At 63.1% G+C, this 17,482-nt stretch overlaps 3 protein-coding genes across 3 annotated transcripts; 2 read left to right on the top strand and 1 right to left on the bottom strand.

Moving 5' to 3' along the window:
- Window positions 1-1,584: 1,584 nt before the first annotated feature.
- Window positions 1,585-9,351, top strand: LOC148113581 (insulin receptor substrate 1-like). Its single transcript, XM_087893726.1, has 4 exons — window positions 1,585-1,897; window positions 2,421-3,485; window positions 5,385-7,064; window positions 8,806-9,351. Exons 2-4 carry the CDS (start codon window positions 3,134-3,136, stop codon window positions 8,811-8,813), a joined length of 2,040 nt encoding a protein of 679 aa, XP_087749852.1. The 5' UTR covers window positions 1,585-1,897; window positions 2,421-3,133; the 3' UTR covers window positions 8,814-9,351.
- Window positions 9,352-11,393: 2,042 nt separating this feature from the next.
- LOC148113580 (uncharacterized) lies at window positions 11,394-12,447 on the top strand. The gene is made up of 2 exons (XM_087893766.1): window positions 11,394-11,699; window positions 12,261-12,447. Exons 1-2 carry the CDS (start codon window positions 11,433-11,435, stop codon window positions 12,411-12,413), a joined length of 420 nt encoding a protein of 139 aa, XP_087749892.1. The 5' UTR covers window positions 11,394-11,432; the 3' UTR covers window positions 12,414-12,447.
- Window positions 12,448-13,088: 641 nt separating this feature from the next.
- Window positions 13,089-16,435, bottom strand: SAP25 (Sin3A associated protein 25). Its single transcript, XM_087893765.1, has 5 exons — window positions 16,313-16,435; window positions 15,352-15,521; window positions 14,268-14,387; window positions 13,728-13,828; window positions 13,089-13,521 (listed from the first exon to the last, which is right to left on the bottom strand). Exons 2-5 carry the CDS (start codon window positions 15,476-15,478, stop codon window positions 13,324-13,326), a joined length of 546 nt encoding a protein of 181 aa, XP_087749891.1. The 5' UTR covers window positions 15,479-15,521; window positions 16,313-16,435; the 3' UTR covers window positions 13,089-13,323.
- Window positions 16,436-17,482: the final 1,047 nt, after the last annotated feature.

The following is a 17,482-nucleotide window of genomic DNA, read 5'->3' as shown; positions in this document are numbered from 1 at the left end:
TCCTGCGCCTCCCACCCTGCCAGCTTCCTAGGCTGCCACCCCCCCTTCAGACTGGTGGGAGGGCAAGGGAGGCCTTGGATGCCCCCTCCCGTGGGCTGGCTCTTCAGGGGGCCTGGGCTTCTCTCCGTGGCCCCTCCAATCTTTCATCTTTCATGGATATTATTATTTGTTTCATTGTTGTGAGTCACGCAGACTTAAGTTGGTTGCCGTAGAGTTTGAATAATTGCATAATAATATCTGGTCAGGAATCCGAGGCTGTTTGTTGGAAGGATCTGGTCCAAGCTTCCACAATGTCAACAAAAGAAGAGACTGGACAGCCGCCTGTGGCAGGGGCCTCCTGCTTGAGCAGGGGGTTGGACTAGAAGACCTCCAGGGTCCCTTCCAGCTCTCTTCTCCTGGACCGATTGAAAACCTTTTCAATCTTTTCCGACCCATCCAACCTCTCTTGGATACCAGGGAATACAGAAGCCGGGCGAGGCAGGGAGGCCATCCCTGGGCACGGAAGCTCCCTGGGTCAGGTTGAGCCGGGCCGAGAGGTCCCCCCTGCGGGGTTGTTGTTCTGCCATCAAAGGAAGCAGCAACTCTCCAGGCCCCCGAAGAAGAATCCGGATTGGGGGAGCCTCGCATGACAAGCTGCTGAGTTTGGCTCCCCGGCGGCCCCAGCCCCGCGACCCCCGTCCTTCCATGGGGGAAGGGGCGCGCCCAGCTCGCCTCCCGCAGCCGCAAGAGGCACGGGGGGGGGGCGGAGGGGGGGCGCTCCCGATTGGCCGGGCCCTGGCTTCAGCTGGCCGGAGGACCGGGGCCGCCGCTGATTGGCCGGCAGCGGCAACGCCCAAGCGCGGCTCTGCCAGCCCCGCCACATCCACACGCCCAGCCGCCTCTTCGGCCTCGCTAAGCCCGGGAGAGGGAAGCCGAGCTTCGCCCACCGCACCCGGGGCTATTCGGGCTGGCGCAAAGCAGCCTCGCAAAGCCAGCCGCCCCCCGCCCCGTTTGCACGGCTGGACGAGTCGGTGTCCGAATCCGGGGCAAGGAGGCAGCCCGGCGGGGGAGGGGGGTGCGAATCCTGCCACGGGGGGGGGCTGTCGTCCTTTCTGGCTACTTACTGCCCCCCCCAAATCCCGTGGCTTCTTTCTGCAACCCGCTTAACGCCTTAAAGCGAAGTCACTCAAATCCAGCCAGTTCCGCACGGCCGGACTTCCGACGGTCGTCGAGGGTCGCCAAGCGGCCTCCCGGTTGGGCTGGCGCCCGATCCGAGGCCGATGGGGGGAGTCGCCATCCAAAGCCTCGGCGGGAGGCCCCGAGAAAGGGTCCCCCTGGGTTCCAGGAGCCCCGTGGAAGGCTGCGCTCTCAGGAGGGCGGGGGGTTGGACTAGATGCCCTCCAAGGGCCCTTCCAACTCTGCCCATCTGAGCCGGGGTCTCGGAAGGCGGCGAGGCCCGCCCTGCGGAGCGCCGTTTTCCCCACCGCTGCTCCGGAGCCCCCCAGCTGGGCGGAGGGCGCGCCGGGGGCCGGGCAGGTGGGCTCCCCCGACGTGCCCAGCGCGAGCCGAGGGGCGGGGCTTGGCGGGGCGGGCCGGCCTCGCCCCACGCATCGCGCCCCTCCGGACCTGCGGCCGGGCCGGCGCCTTCCGCGCAGGGAGGGGGACTCCCACTGGCGTCCCGGGGAGGGCACCAGGCCGGGGGCGCTAGGACCGCGGCGGTGGCGGCCCGCTCCGGCTGCGGCAGCGCTGTGTATAAAGTCTGGCCGGGGGAGCTGGGCGGGTCGGCCCTCCGCCTCCCGCGTGCCCGGCCGGGACCCTCCGCTGCTGGAGGCGCCGGGGCAGCCGGCCGCGCAGGGGCGTCGAGCTCCCCGAGCGGCCGGAGCCAGGGCTGCCCGCTTGGCACGAGGCGGCGGGGCGGGTGAGTCGCGGGGGGGAGGGAGAGGCTGCCGCCTTGCCTGCCACGCCGAGCGGCCCCCCTCACCACGGCCGCCGGGCTCTGGCCGACTTTGGGCGCCGAAGAGGCGCGGGGTCCTGTCCCTAACGCCCCCCCCGACGCCGACGCCTCCGTGGCCACTTTGGAGTCCGCTCCGCTCCTCCTCCCGACCGGCTGGCGGGGCTGCCTGGTTGGATTAGGCGAAAGCAAAGGGGGCTCCGTTCTCCCCCCCCACTTTTTTTGGCGGAAGGGCCTTGAAACAGACGGGGGGGGCGAAGGGCCCGGGCTGGGCCCTCCCGAGCGATGCCAAGCGGGCCCCGTTGCCCGAGAGCCGCCGCTGCCTTTTGCCCGGCAACTCTGGCCAAGTCCGCTCTGGGGGCAACGCTGGGGCGCCGCCGAGACCCCCCGCCCCTCTCCGCCCCCCCCCGGTGCTGCTTTCCTCTTTGCCGGGGACTTCCGTGAGACGCCGCCCCTGACCTGCTTTCCCTCCGGCCCTTGCCTTCCCCAGGGATCCCGCGCCCCGGAAAGGCGAACTTGCGCTCCTCCGCGCAGCTGCCGAAGGAAAGCGGGCGCCGGAGCCCGAGACGGAACCGCTTGTCGTGACCGGCTGCTAAGTCGATGAAGGGCCCCGGACCGCCTGCGCGTGACTCCCCTGCCGTTCCCCGACTTTGATTCCGCTCAGACTTCTTGCAAACCGAGGAGACTTTGGAGCCGGGAAGGTTCCCTGCAAAGCGGAGGCACAGATGGGGCCTTGTTAGAAGATCTCCCGGCCCTTCCTTTCCTTCTGGAACTCTGCTGGCCAGCTGGGGGGGGGCTTTGGTGACAAACGGGAATCATTTTCTGGCGTGAATGTGAGGAGGAAGAGAAGGAAGGCGGCTGAGGTTTCTGCTGCTGGAGGAAGACTTTCTCAAGCAAGCCCCCCCCCCGGAATTAACTCCTGAAAGGATCCTTTGGCCTGAGACCTCCAGTGGGCATCAGCGGCCAGGTGGGGGGTGTGTGTGTCTGGCTGTTCTGCGGCAGAAGAGAGCCAAGCCCCCTCCCCTTGGTGTTCGGGGCAGCCGCAGGTGGTCCTTGGGACAGGTATCTGGGCAGAAGGGGCCTTTCCTGCTTGCCCCCCAAGGCAGGGCCCTTTTGCTCTGGTCTGCCCAAGAGGGATGCAGAGTGGCTGCCCCCCTGGGCTGACAGCCCCCCCGGCTTCACCCTCCACTTGGCTCCCCCACCATGGACCCTGGAAACGACCCCCTCCTCTTTGCCGACGTCCGCCTGTGCGGCTACCTTCGCAAGCAGAAATCCCGCCGCCGTCGCTACTTCGTGCTGCGCTGTGGGGGAGAGCGAGGCCCCCCCCGACTGGAGTATTATGAGAACGAGAAGAAATTCCGGGCCGGGGGACTCTGCTCGCGCCCCAAGAAGACCCTCCTCCTCGAAGGCATGCTGACCATCAACAAGCGTGCGGATGCCCGGCACCAGCACCTGATCGTCCTCTGTGGGCGTGAGGGCACCTTTGGTGTGGCCGCAGAGAGCGCCGAGGAGCAGCAGGCATGGTACCTGGCCATGGTGGAGCTGCAAGGCAAAGGTGAGTCTGGGGGCAGCGGGGTGGGGGGCCAGTTGAAAGAGCCAGAGTTGCCTTCTGGGGGAGACCGGGGGTTGCAGCACCCATCAGCCCTCCAGCCCAGCTTTAGCCATGCCAACCGGGAATGAGGGGCATTGTGGTTGAGCCTCAGCCAAACCCGATTCAGGTTCCGTGCCAGCCAGGCTCCATCCGGGGATCCCTTCTGAAGAAGCAAACGATTGATGGGGATCTTCCCCTCCTGGAAGGGGGTCTGTGCTCATGGCCAGGATGCTCCCCACATCTTCAGCTGGTTCTGAGCCCAAGTGTCCACCTATTGCAGACTGGCTTGGTTGCACTGCGGCCTCATTCCTGCCCCCTCTGGAGGCCCTCTGAGGAGGGATGATCCCAGGAGCCCCCCCCCCCGGCCGATACTGGTGGCTGCGGCATGGTTGGAGTGCATGAGGCAGAGCACCAGGGCTGTTGGGCTACAGATATGGGAACCCAGAGCCCATCATTCCCCATCAGGCTCCTGGTTTTACTTGGCTTCCCTCCCGGCCCTTCCTCACCAAGGGGACCAGTCCAGACTATCCGGCTGGCCTCAGTGCTGGGAAACTCTCCCCCCCTCCATGCCCTCCACCAGCTTCCAGCTTGTCTGGGGCGAATCTCTTCCAGCTGCCTCTGGAGTGCCAGTCTCTTCCCCCATCCTGGGCCCCCCAAGCCCCCCCCCGCTTATAATTCAGGGGAGCCTCCCAGCAGTCTCGCCCCATCGTCTGCCCCTCCCCTGAGTGTGGGGCATCCAGTTGTCAGCTGTGGGACTGGAGGCCCCTGGGGATCCCCGACCCCTTGGGAGATCCCAAAGCCCTCCCGTGGAGGCCTTGAATAACACAGTTATTTGGGGAATGTCTGAGAAATACTAGCGAAGGCTGCCCCGTCCCCACCGCGAAGGGCCACTTTGCTTCCTTTCTGCCTGCCTCGGGCGCTGGGTTGGCCGGTGGTGGAGCCGCCGCCTGGGGAGAAGCTCGGCACACAGAGGCTGGAGAGCAAAGGTCCCTTCCAGACCTTTGGGTGAGTCGGCTCCGTGCCCGAGTTGCTGCCGTGCGCCACCACCGAGGCCCGGCGTGCTCTTGAGGAGGAACTGGCACTGCTTCCGTGGCCAGGCTTGGAAGAGGCCCAGGTGCTCGGCCTGCCAGTGGCAGGCCGGCTGTGGGGAGGAGCGGGCGGGACCTGGACTTTGCTCTAGGGGAGGCTGGGCTGCTGCTGGCCATCGAGTCGGAGTCCTCCCTCGGCCGGCCGCAGCTTCCATCTTGGTTCCCTGGCCAGCAGCCATCCGCCCACTCTTGCTGGGGTGTGTGTGTGTGTGTGTGTGTGTGTGTGGCACATGTGCACACAGGCACAGGTAGGGCTCAGTACAGAGTGTTCTATTCTGGGAGGGCAGGGGAGGGGAGGGAGGGAGGGGCAGGGCAGAGTCTCCTAGCAGCTCCCAGAGTGTGTGGCGTGTGGCGAAGATGCTTCCCCAGGGCCACCTAGGGCCCCCGTACGGCTCCCCCCTGCCCTGCTGCTTCCTGGAACCAGCTCGGTTGCTTCCCAGGCAGGGATCCAGCCCTGGGGTCTCCCTGGCAACCGTCCCTCCCCCTTCCTCCAGGTGATGGAAGGGATTGCTTGCTCCCCTGACCTCCCCTCCCCCACAGTGTTGCTTCTCCCTTTCTTGGATGGGGGAGGGGCGTCTGCTCCGGCTCCCTTCCCCAGGCTTTCTCCTGCAGCCACGCAGAGTCTGGATCCCATCTGGTGCTTCCTCTGGCTGGGTTGGCCGGGCATGGAGAAGACATGGGGTGTTCATCCCCCCCCCAGCCTAAGAGAGACCCCCCCCTCCCCACGTCTACCTGCCGTGGGCCCCCCTCTCATGCAAGCCTTTGCTCCTTGCAGGAACAGCCCCCTCGGAGGGGCACGGTGTGGCTGCCCAGCCCGGCCCAGCATTCAAAGAAGTCTGGCAGGTGAGCCTGCGCCCCCGGGGCCTGGGCCACTCCCGGAACCTGGCGGGCGTCTACCTGCTGTGCCTGACTGAGAGGACGGTCAGTTTCGTGAGGCTGAACTCGGACGAGGCCGCCGTGGTCCTGCAGCTGCTCAACATCCGGCGCTGTGGCCACTCGGAAAACTACTTCTTCATGGAGGTGGGGCGCTCGGCGGCCACGGGGCCCGGGGAGCTCTGGATGCAGGTGGAGGACCTGGTGGTCGCCCAGAACATGCACGAGACCATCCTGGAGGCCATGAAGGCCCTCAGTGAAGACTTCCGGGGCCCCGGCAGGGGTCAGGCGCTGCCTTCCACGCCCATCCTGGTGCCTGCGCGCCGGCAGCCCCAGGGCAACCCTCTCCCTGGCCAAGGGGCCTTCCTGTGGAGGAGCCGCCCCGAGGGGGGGACGCCTTCTTTGGGTTGGAGCCCCGCGACCCCAGGGCAAAAGAAGCCAGTGGCCAGGAAGCCGGACTCCTTGAGTGACTACAGTGCCATGTCGTCTGACGAAGGTGGCTCCAGCCCGGGGGAGCTGCGCCCCCCCAGCACACCCGACCTCCTGAGCACCATGGTGGTGGATGGGGAGCTAGACTACATCAGCATGGGCCAGCGGGCCTCCCTCGACGGAGCCGGCCTACCAAAGTGGCCCTCAGAAGGCGTGGCCGTCAAGCGGGCATCTCTGCCTCCGCTAGTGCTGGGCAAGGGCACCCCCGGCCTCCTGCGCCGCAGGCAGAGCGCCAATCCTGCCGCGGTTTCAGCAAGCTACCCCGAAGGACTGAACCTCCATGGTGCGGACCCTGGGTACATGGCCATGCTGCCAGGAGCGGCCCTGGGCCCCGAGGAGCAGGACTATGTCCCCATGACACCCAGCAGCGTCTCTCCCCCCCGGGAAAGCGGGGGCTACATGCTGATGTCCCCCAGCAGGAGCTGCTCCCCGGACGGGATGGGCCAATGGGCCGTGGGGGGTGGGGAGAGCAAGTCTCTGGCTGGCGAGTACATGAACATGTCCCCAGCTGGGCAGGCAGCCCCAGACACCCCCTCGGAGTACTTGTTGCTGCCCCTCCTGGGCCCCCCTCCGGTCTTCTCCCCGCCACACTCCTCCAGGCGCGGCCCCAGAGCCCCCTGGCACCCCGCAGTCCCTCGGCGTCTCTCCTGCTCCTCGTCCACCAGCTCAGAGAGCCTGGAAGAGGCTGCCCGCTACCCCCTCGGCCTGTTTGCTGACCTGCCCGGAGGTGCCAAGGCAGCTGCATCTTGCTCGGGAGCCAACTATGTCAACCTGGCGCTCCGAGTGATGCCAGCAGACGCCAGTCAGGTGCCAGTGCCCAATAACTCCACTGAGGTGCTGCCTGGCCCCCCATTTGCGAGTTGCCACTGCGAGGCTGAGGGGAACACCGCCCCACTGGACTCGGACCCAAGGGAGAGTGGGCTGAACTACATCGACCTGGACCTGGCTAGAGAGGCTGTCCCGGACCTGGCCCGCCCTCTGCGTCCGTCTACCGGCCCCAGCCAGGCGGGACCACCCCACAGCTACGCCAGCATTGACTTCCAGCGCCTGGGGGAGCTGCCGGGGCTGGAGACAAGCCCCAAGGGGCCTCCAGGTAAGGGGGGGCTTGGGCTGCAGCTGCTGACCGGCAGCACCTCGTAGTTTGACCTGGATGGAAGTCTCTGGGCAGCCGGTTGTGTTGGCTGAAGAGGCTTCCCTGGCTTTGGGCACCCCACCCCACAAGCCATTTGGGGGAAACCCCTCCTAGGCCAGGGATAGGCTGCTGGGCTGCCATGGTTGCCAGCCTCCCTCTGGGTGCCCCGAGGGAGCCAGACCCCTTCACACAGCCCCCTCTTCTGGTTGGCCAAGGCGGTCGGGGGGGTGGGGCAGATGCTGCCTTCTTCTAAATTTACCCTCCCAGCAGAAGAGGCTTTCTCAGGCTGGGGTGGGGGTGAGTTGAGAGCAACTGTTTTAGGATGGGCATCAACCGGCCTGTCCAGCTGTTAGGAAACAGCTGGGGGTAGGCAAAAGGCAGGGAGCTCCTTCCAGAGGTTGGGCTGGTGGGGCAGGTGTGCCAAACGGGGGGGGACCCCAGAGAGCACTCTGTGCCCTCCGCCCTCCTGTGGGGTCCTCATTCTGAGCTGGGGGGCCATTTCATGGCCCCATTTCCACTTGGTCTCTCTCTCTCCCCCTCTCTGCTTCCTCCTCGTGTTTCAGCCCATCTTCCCTCTGGCATCCATTTTTCTTAAGGTGGGGGTGTTTCAGGGATGCCCACATTGCCCACAAAGTCCCCTCTTGTGAAGGGGAAGGGGAAGCTTCAGGCTGGGTCCAGAGAGGGTGCCCTCCTGATCGCTTTTCTCAGGTGGGGTGGGGGCTCTCTCCGGTCTCCCTTGGCAAGCCTCTCCTGTCCCCACCCCCACTCGGGACTCTTCCCACTGTGGCAGCTGTGATGCTGCTTCCGAATTTGGGGGCTGAGCTGGAGGGGGGCTTGTCCCTTTTGCTGAGCCCCCACGGCAGAGGTGGCTCCCCTGGGCACTGCTGGCGGGTCAGTCTGGGGGACGATGGGCTAGTGAAGCTGGGGCCGGACACGCTGCCCCCCTTTCCTTGTGGGGTACTCAGAAATTCCCAGCTGCTCACTTTTAGGGGAAAACCCCTCGTTTCTGAAACCATCCTTCTGGTTGTTTTGAGCCAGGCCTGTGCAAAATGCCCTCTGAGGGCATGCAGAGTGCCTCACCTGAGCTATGGGCATTTCCTAGTTGTGCTTCCAGATGTTGTGGTTTTGTAGGGAATGTGGGGCACAGGCATTTTCTTGGACGACTGCAGCTGGTTCCACGCACTGCTCCAGCTGTATTTGGGGGCTGCTGCAGTCCACATTGCCCCATATTTCCATTAATTGAGCAGAGGGGGGAGGGCAGTGAGCAAGCTCCTCTAGCAATTCCCATTTTTCTCCCCTGCACATTTTGCTTTGTCTTGTTCTGGAGTGTGGTCAGACTTGGGGGTCCCCGGCATCCAGTCTTGTCCACCTCTGCATATGCACAGTTCTGGGGAGGGTCTCTGGGGGGCATCTTTGCTGGGAGTCCCAGCCTTTCTGAGTGTGAGCGAGGGGTTAGTTTTCATGTTTTAACTTTCTTTATTTGTTCCATAATTGCCCAATGCTTTGACGTTTTTAATTATTTTATGTCAGTATTTATGGCTTTGGAAGCTGCCCAGATTCACTTCATAGTGAGATGGTGACCCCTAAATTAAAAAAAATAAAATGCAATAAGAAAATAAAATAAAAATAAAATGATTATAATAAAATAAAATATAAATAAATAAAAATAACATTAAAAACTTTGTTCCTTCTTTCCTTCTAGAACTCTGACTTTCTGCCGGGAGCTCCAAGGCATTTCGGCATCGGATGGCCTCCCTCTCCTCTCCCTCGGGGGCGGGACAAGCCGTTTCTCCCTTCTGCCCCCCCCCCCCGTCCTGGCCCTCTGCCCATGCCCATGAGCCAGAGAGTCTGGGGGAGGGGTGCGCAAAGAGGGGGAAGACCCCCAAAGCCCTTCTTGCTGGGAATGAGGGAAAGGAATGGATTTGACCCTCCCTGTGGCTTTGTGCCTTGGGACCCCCCTCCCCCTCCCCTCAGACTTGTAACCTCGGTCCACCCCGCACCCCTCCCCAAATGTCAGCTGCATTCCTCCTTCCCAGCCTTCCCATACAAGGCTGGTCGCCCCTCCCCCCTTTTGCTGCTGCTGCTGCTGCATTTTGCACAGGCCTGGCCCCACCAGTGTCTTCGGTGGGTGCAGCCCCCCCCTCCTGCAGAGACCCCCGTTGTCTGGGCTGGCCAAAGAAACTCTGCTCCGTTCTGTGCCTGCTTTCTGGCCTTTAAAATAAAGACCATTTTAAGTATGGAAGAAAAAGGCGGGACTCTTGTTTTCTTCCAACCCACCCCCACCCCCACCAAAATTGGGTAAAAGCTCCTTATTGACCCTCTGTGCAGACCCCCCCCCTCCCTGGAGGGTGGCTGGGAGCCAAGCAGACAGCAGTTTGCACCCAGAGCCTCCCGTGTGGCACTTGGGGGGTCTGGCAGAATCTCCTGGGAAGCTTGTGAGATGCTAAAGCCCCACTGTGCCCCCACCCAAAGTAGAGCTTCACTTCGCAGAGGATGTTGCAGCAATGTATGATTATCCCATTTTCGGTTCACGGCTGGCCCTTCAATAGGAATCCTAATTTAAGGAGGGTGAGCTGTGTGCATGTGGGGGGGGGGAGGATGCCCCTGTGATGGGGAGGGCAATTTGAGAGGGTGTTACCAGTGGCAGAGAGAAGGGAGCACCCCAGCAGACCCTCAGGAGACCCCTCCCTCCTCCAGCGCAGGGGAGGCAGCCAGTGCTGGGTGGGGCGGGGGCTGGGTGGGTCCTGCCTCCCAGAGGCTGCAAAATATGGAGACCCCAGAGCAGAGCCAGGGAGCAGCACCGAGGTGTCAAATGAGCGGGGCCAACAGCCCCTCCCTCTGATGCAGCTCCCAGATGTGGCAATTTAGGGCACGGCCCTTGTGCATGTGCAGAGTGCAATTCTTTGCACAGCTGAGAGTCCCTGTAGGATGGCAAGAGAGTTGCTGGGGAGCCAGGGAAGGGGCAACGGCTGGCTGATGGCAGCTCTTCTGCCATGCGGGGGAGCAGCAGGGCAAATGGCCAGCCAGATCTGGGGATTTCTGCTGGGAATGGTCAGTTTTAGGTGTGTGTGTGTGTGGCAAAATGACCTCCATTTCAAGGACTGTCTTCTGGGGGGGAGAGGGGGGCTGCCGTCTCTTGCAAAGGCCGGGCATCTCTCTAAGGGCTGCTGTGGCCGGATCCCCCTGCCCTCCTGAGGGCAGCTGCTTTGGGGCTTCTTGGAACTCTGCATGGGCACCGCTGCCTATTGTGCCCACCGTCACTCGCTCCCACCCTTCGGATGAGTCTGTGCCAGGCACCCCTGGCATCCCTACGGGACCCCTCCCTGGAGGGAAGAGAGAAGGGCCCAGATGGGCCCCCATTTGGAAAGCCCGTCTCCCCTTTGTCCAGGGACCACAAGAGCAGCCTGGGAGCCTCATTTGCTGCTCTTGGTGAGGGTCCCTGGCCAGACTTTCCCAAACAGCAGATTCAGCCCTTTCCCTCGTCCATGGGGGAGCTGGGCCCGTTCCCCGCCCCATCCCCTGCGGCAACCCCAAAACTACCCCAGGAGAGAGCGGGGGGATGCCTGGAATTCACACAGGAAAATGTCCACCATCTGATTCCAGAAAGGCAGTCCTCAACTTACAACTATTCGCTTAGTGACATTGTAAAAAAAAAAAAAGACTTACGACCAGTTTTCTCACGACTGTTGCAGCATCCCCATGCTCACGTGATTACAGTTCAGATGCTTAACAACTGACTCACACTTATGACGACCGCAAGTGTCCCGGGGTCTTTTGCGACCTTCCGGCAAGCAACGTCCATGGGGAAGCCGGATTCACCTCACAGCTTCTACAACTGCAGGGATTCACTTAACAACTATGGCAAGAAAGGTCGCAAAATTGGGCAAAACTCACCTAACGACTGTCTCACCTGGCAACACATTTTAGCCTCAGTTGTGGCGAGTCGAGGACAACCTGTAAATGTTTTAGCGCAGGGGTCTCCAACCTTTATGCCTGGAGGACTTCAACTCCCATAATTCCCCAGCCAGCAAAGGAACTCTGGGAGTTGAAGTCCTCCAGGCTTAAAATGGCCGAGGTTGGAGACCCCTGCTTAAGCGGAAAGAAGGGCTGGAGTTCCCACAGTCACTCAGGCGGGAGCAGGCGCTGGCGGTTCCCAGCCGGCCCCCTCGGCCTCACTCGCTGTGTGCCCCCCCCACTGCAGCCCTCAAGAGTGACAGGAGGCCAGAGGTCCCTGGAGATGGAGGGCCCGCCTCCCTCGTTGCCCAGTGACCACCCTGGGGTTCCGGAAGGCGGCTGAGGCCGGCGGCTGGAGGCTCTGCGTGGGCACCCATGGGGCGAGCGGCAGGGTGGGCTGTGGGGCTCCTGATGAACTGCACTCTGTGGCGCCTCGGCTGGTCGCAGCGGCCCGGCTGGTACTACGGGGGTCTGGAGGCCCCCTTTGGGAAGACCCTCGACCCCTCCCAGATGCCCGGGGGCTTCGCCCTCAGTAGCCAGGCCCTGCTCTGGTACGCCTACTGGCTGATTATCAGCATGCTGGGCGTGATTGCCGTCTCCTCCATCGGCCTCTTTCTCCAACAGTTTCTTCGTGCCCAGCAGGTGAGGCCCTGGCGGAGAGGAGTGTCCCCCCAACCCCATGGCATCCATCCCCTGGCCTAGAAGTCCTGGGCAGGGTCCCCAGCCGCACCCTTGCCTTTGCCCAGGCCTTTCCTGCACCGAGCCCCCCAGTGCGAGTAGGAGCCTCCCCTCCAACCTAGAAAGGGGGAACTGAGCAGCCTTGCTTAGGCGGGATTCAGTTCAGGCCCCCAAGAAGTTAAGGGGCTCCCCAAACCTCCCGCCTCTTCAGCTCTTGCAGCATTCAAAGCAAAATTAGCTGGCGGAACTCCCTGCCACATGAGCCTCTCTCAAATCCCTTGGCATTTCTCTCTCTCCCGGTCAAATTTCTGGGCTGGCTTCTTTTGCAAATTTAAAAGGGGCCCATCAAACCACGATTAAGACATTGGTACATGACACTTCCTGCCCCCCCCAAATCCTCACCGCCGCCTGGAGAAAATTATAAAGGTTTTGAGGCAGGCCAGGCACGGGCCCTAGGGATCTTGGGGGAGGGGGCTCCGAAGGGCAGGGCCAGCCCTTCCTCAGCCCCAGCCTCTTCTTCCTCAGAATCAAGGGAAGGAGGAGACGACAGCCCGGCGAGTAGACCCAGAAGAAGCTGCCTTGATGGAAGCGCTGCACCTGTTGGATGCCGTGATGGAGAAGACCTGGCGCCACCTGCACAGGCTGGAGAGCCGGCGGAGGAGCCGCAGAGGGACGTAATCTCCGGGCCCCATGGAATAAAGAGGCCCTGGGACACCGCTTGCCCCACGGCTCTTTTCTCCCCCACCCCTTCCAAAGGGGGCCACCTACTCCCTCCCCCCCACCCTCGCCAATAGCGGCCACGTGGGCGGGGGGTTGCAGCCCCTGGGTCTGGGGCCTGGGTCTCCAGCAAGCAGGAAAGGGGGTCAACTTACGAGGGTCCTGAATCCATGGGGCAGAAGGAAGGCGGCAGCGAGACCTCGGTTTGCAAGGAGCCCCAGCTGGGGGTCTTTCTCTCACCCTCATCTGACTTTAAAGGGGGAGCAGCTCCTGGGGTGACTTTTGGGGGGCTGTTCAGGGACCCACGGCTAATTCCCAGGCGCTTGTGGGGTTCCCCAACGTTTAAATGCTCTTGAATCTGCAGTGGGGCCATGGGGGAGAAGAGTAGGAAGGGGGGGTAGGGCCCCCCCAAAGCTATCTGAGAATGGGGGGGGGGCGTGACCAGAGCTGCAACGTGGCTGGGCCCAGAATGGCTGCAAATGGGATGTGCCCTCCCCAGAGCCTTCCGTAGGCAGAGCCCCCCACAATAGTGGGGAGGGAGACCCGGCCCCATGGCTGGGCCAGGCCAGGCCAGGCCAAAGTCCAGCTCATGGGAGTCCGGCCCGAATGTTCCCTGGGAGAAGAGCAAAGACCTGAAAGGATGAAATTTAACTTTATTCTGTCCGTGAAGACTAGGAGGCGGCTCAGTTCCCCAAATCAGATGGCCAACCGTGGCAACTTTAAGACTTGTGGACTTCAACTCCCAGAATTCCCCAGCCAGCATAGCTGGCTTCTGGGAGTTGAAGTCCACAAGTCTTAAAGTTGCCACGGTTGAACACATAACAGAAAGTGTGTGTGTGTGTGTGTGTGTGTGTCCCCGTCCCAGGGGCTCTTAAGGGCCCCCCCGCTCGGCCCCACTGTCAGCCTGGGGTCCAGCTTGTGCTGCTGCTGGCAGCTCCAGAAGAGCAGAGACGGCCTGCAGCTCCTCGCTGGAGAACCAGCGTCTCCTGGTGCAGAGGCTGGGAGCGGGAGGGCTCTCCCGGGGGGCCATGATGGGGGCCGGGGTGTCCAAATGCAGCCGGTGGAGGACCTGGAGGGAGAAAGGCAGGGGAGAGCTGCCCCACAGCCCTTCCTTCGGGCCAGGCAGCCCCATCACAGTTTGGGGAATTGGGCACAGCGGAGCTGCGGTGGGCTCGGAGTTACCCCCCTCCCCTCCGTGTTGTTTGCAAAGCCCCCTCCCCAGCAATTGGTGCCCCCTTCTAAGCCCCCCCCTGCCCCTACCCCCATGGGACCTACTTCCAGAGAGCAGCAGGACAGCCAGTTGTAGATCCGGTATCCGGGGGGCTGGGTGGGGTCTGTGTAGAAGCAGCTGCTGCAGTCCAGGAAGGGCGGGGGTCCTTGCAAGGAAACAGGGTGGGGAGATCATCTCAGAGGGGGTTTCAAACTGGGCCTCTTGGAGACGGCTGTGTGTGTGTGTGTGGGGGGGGATTCTTCCAAATGCTGGCTGGGGAATGCTGGGAGTTGGTCCATCCATCTTCAAGTGGCCCAATCTGCACAACCTCACCTTAGGTGGAGAGGGGGAAGGCTCTGGGACCCCTGGCCCTTCCTAGCAGAGGAAAGCCCCCTCCCTTCCTCTACTGAGAGCCCAAAGGAGCAGAGGTACCACCCTGCCAACTGCAATGGGTCACCTGCCCCTCCCCCAGCGGAGGCACCTGTGCCAGGGGCTGCCACCTCCCCTGTCTCCACCAGGCCAAGTCTTCTCCCCCGTTGCAGCAGGAGGACCCCATACAGTTGTCCCTCCCCAGAATCCCCCCCTGCCCCTCCCCTGCCACTCACCCGCTTCCCATGCTGGGCCTTCTGGAGGGGGGTGCTGGGAGCAGCGGCTGCAGCCCAAGATGGCCGAGTAGAAGGGCTGGAAGGACGGATGGCAGAGGGTCCGGCAGGAGCCCAGGCAGCCTGAAAGGCGAACCAGACCCAGGTCAGGCTGGGAAATGGGGGAAAGGAAGTGCTGGCTGCTGCCCTCCCCCCCCCCCCCCCGGAACCCCATGTCTGAGACTGCAGTGGGAGGCTGGCCTGGCCCACAGACCTTCAAGGAAAGGGACACCAGAGGGCAGGGTCCAGCCTGCCCACTCAGGGTCACTTGCTCTCTCTCTCTCACACGCAGAGACACGTGGCACACAGGGTCTTCCCCTTCTCCCTGCTGCCCACTGATAAAACAAGGTGCAGCCCCCCCCTTTGCACTCCACACATCCCAGCCCAGCTGCCGTCCCCAAACAACAACCCTGTGATGTAGACCACGCTGGGAGAGAGTTTTCTATGCAGGGAAAGCGCTGGAGGCTGCTGGGGACAACAGTGAAGCCGAAGGGGCTTTTTGTGAGGTGTCCATGGGGGACCCTTGTGCTATGCCCCCAAACCTGCTTCCTTGGATCAGCCTCTGCCCCACTGCCCCTCCAGGCCACCTGCTCAGCCTGAATCCTGCAAAGGACCACGGGCGGGAGGCTGCCCACTGCAGCAGGGCTGGCTCCTGGCACCTCAGACAAGAAGGCGGGCAGGGCATCCCCTCCTTGCCACCCTCCCCTGCTGTGGCTGATCTGCTTTTCCATGGCGGGGTGCGGGGGGAGAGGAAGCTGATGCAGAAGGCAGGACCAGAATGAGGCATTTTGGGGAAGGATCAGCAGAGGATGGCAGTTCCTTGGCCCTGGCACTGTGTGGGCAAAACCCTCCCTCCGGCTAGGGTGAGCACAGACCCTGTGGGCCTTGCCAAGCTCCCCATTCTGGCCTAAGTGCCAGTTTCCTTGCCCCTCCCCGCGGCCCCCATCTTATCCTCCCCTTGATCCAGCCTGACTGAGACCCCAGAAGCCCCCCAGACCCAGAGCGCTTCCAGGTCACAAACACCCAGCTCGCCCTGAGCCCCACTCACCAGCTCCCACACTCTGCCACGCCGGATCCCTTCCTGCCAGGGGTGGGTCCCTTGTCTGGGTTGAGGGAGCTCCTGTCACCTCCTCCTCTTCCTCTTCCTCTCCCCGGCCCCAAAGTTCCTCAAACATTTTTGCACGTCTGCAGAAGAGCAGCAGGGATTCCCAGAGTTTCCTGCAAAGAGATTTCTGGGGTGGGGTGGGCTCCGTGGAGGGCAAGCAAGAAGCAGGGTTCGGCAAGGGGGCCCACACAACCAGGGGTGCATCCAGGGACTGCAGGGGCCCTTCCCTGGGGGGCGGGGAGCGGCAGCCCCCATCCAGAGCTCCAGCCTGTTTCCACACCCACTCAGACACACCGACTGTGGCCCAAGAAGCAGCAGCTCAGCTCTCCCTGGTCAAAGGAGAATCACTGGTGGACAAGCACAATTCCTTATCAACTTACTCCTCTAGAAGAAGTGGCTTTATTGATGTTTTTATTAAAGACTAATTTTCCTCCTTTTAGATCAGGGGTCTCCAACCCTGGCCACGTTTTGTGGACTTCAACTCCCAGAATCCTCCAGCCAGAGTCGGAGTTGAGAAGTCTTAGTGTGGCCATGGTTGGACAACCCTGGTTTAGACTATCCAGGGCAAAATCAGAAGAAAAATAGACGGTCCTTTAACTGAAACCTACATTTTAATGAGCAGTAGCTTCCCTCGGGCCCTGGGGCGCCCTCCCCCTCCGCAAAAGACTCTTTAGGGATCGTCTCCGCCCCCCAGGAAGGAAGCGTGAAGAGAGAGGCCACCAGGAGGCGGCTGCCCCCCCACCCCCCACCCCCCCCAGCAGATCCCAAGTGTAGCGACCCCCTTTTCAGTCTCCTCCAGGAGGGCAGGAGGGGTGTATGTCTGTGGGGGGGGGCGGCTATTCATCCTGACCAGCAGCCATCCACGAAAGGCTGTTGCCGCCTCGTGGCAGGGAGTTCCACGCACCCCGCGTCCAATATCTTCAACGATGCTTTCCCGGGCCCTCTTCCCGGACGCAGCCCCCGCCGCCTTCCCACGAGGCAGGAGCGTCTCTGCCCGGCTCGCCGTCCGTCTCGGGGAGAAGAGCGGCCTGCAGCTCACCGCTTTCTCTTGCGCCCACCGCGCAGGACGGAGCAAGCGCGCCCCGCCGTCGCGAGAGTCGGAGCGGAGCCCCGGGAGTTCGCCCCCGCGGCCCCCGCGCAGCCAGCTCCGAGGCCGCCGAAGCCCCCCGGCCGGTCGGGGACCCGCAGCGCTTCCGAAGGCGGCCCGAAGGGGAAAGGAGCTCGCTCCCCCGCGGCCCCCGGGTCCCTTGCCAAGCGCCAGGGAGGTCAGCGGGGCCCGTGGCCCAAACGCGCGCACCCAGCCTCGGGCGCCTCACCCCGGGCTCTGCCGGAGAGCCGCGCTTCTCCGCCCTCGACGGCCCCAGAGCCGCCCACTCCGTCCGACGGCAGCGGGCTGGAACCGGCGGGGCCTCCCCCCTGCACAGCCCCCTCCCCTCCCCGCCACGGCCCGAGCCCCCCACCCCTCCCGTCGGCTGGCCTTGACTGATCTCCGGCCAAGGGACCCGGCTGAACCGTCAAGGCAGCCCGAAGGGAACGCCTGTCCCTTCGCCTAGGGATGGACTAGAAGACCTCCAGGGACCCTCCCGACGCCCTTGTGCCGTATTCGAAGCCGGATCTCAGCCGCGCGTCTCCGGCTGACTCGCCGGGCAACGGGACGGGGGGGGAGGGGGGGCTGCTCTCCAAGAAGGGGGGAGAAACGCCTCCCGTCAATCGCGATCGGTTTCCCTCCGCGGCCCCGCCCCTAAATTAGCGCAGCGGAGCAGCCGGACACGCCCCCGCCAGGTTTCTCTCCCAGTAGCCCCGCCCCCTTTCCCCAGGAGGAGGAGCTCGGTATCCCGTCAGGGTTCTGGCACGGCGTCATGACGTCACCGACCAGCGAGTGGGAGGCGAGAGCGCCTTCCTCTTCCAGCCGCTTTTGCTAGCTTCCCCCCCCCTCACCGAGGACTATTATGCAAGCTGAACCATTTCAATTTTTTTTACTGATTTAAATTTAAATCCGTGCAAGCGGTTTGTTCCCGGTGCAACAGCTGCAACACATTAACCCCTCCAGGTTCCCCTCCTGGGGAGGGTCTGG

Source organism: Pantherophis guttatus, chromosome 4 (genome assembly GCF_059756535.1).
Source record: "Pantherophis guttatus breed Tessera chromosome 4, ASM5975653v1, whole genome shotgun sequence".
NCBI classification, from domain to species: Eukaryota; Metazoa; Chordata; class Lepidosauria; order Squamata; family Colubridae; genus Pantherophis; species Pantherophis guttatus.
The sequence above is the reverse complement of the archived record's forward strand: the minus strand, read 5'-3'. Positions and strand labels throughout refer to the sequence as shown.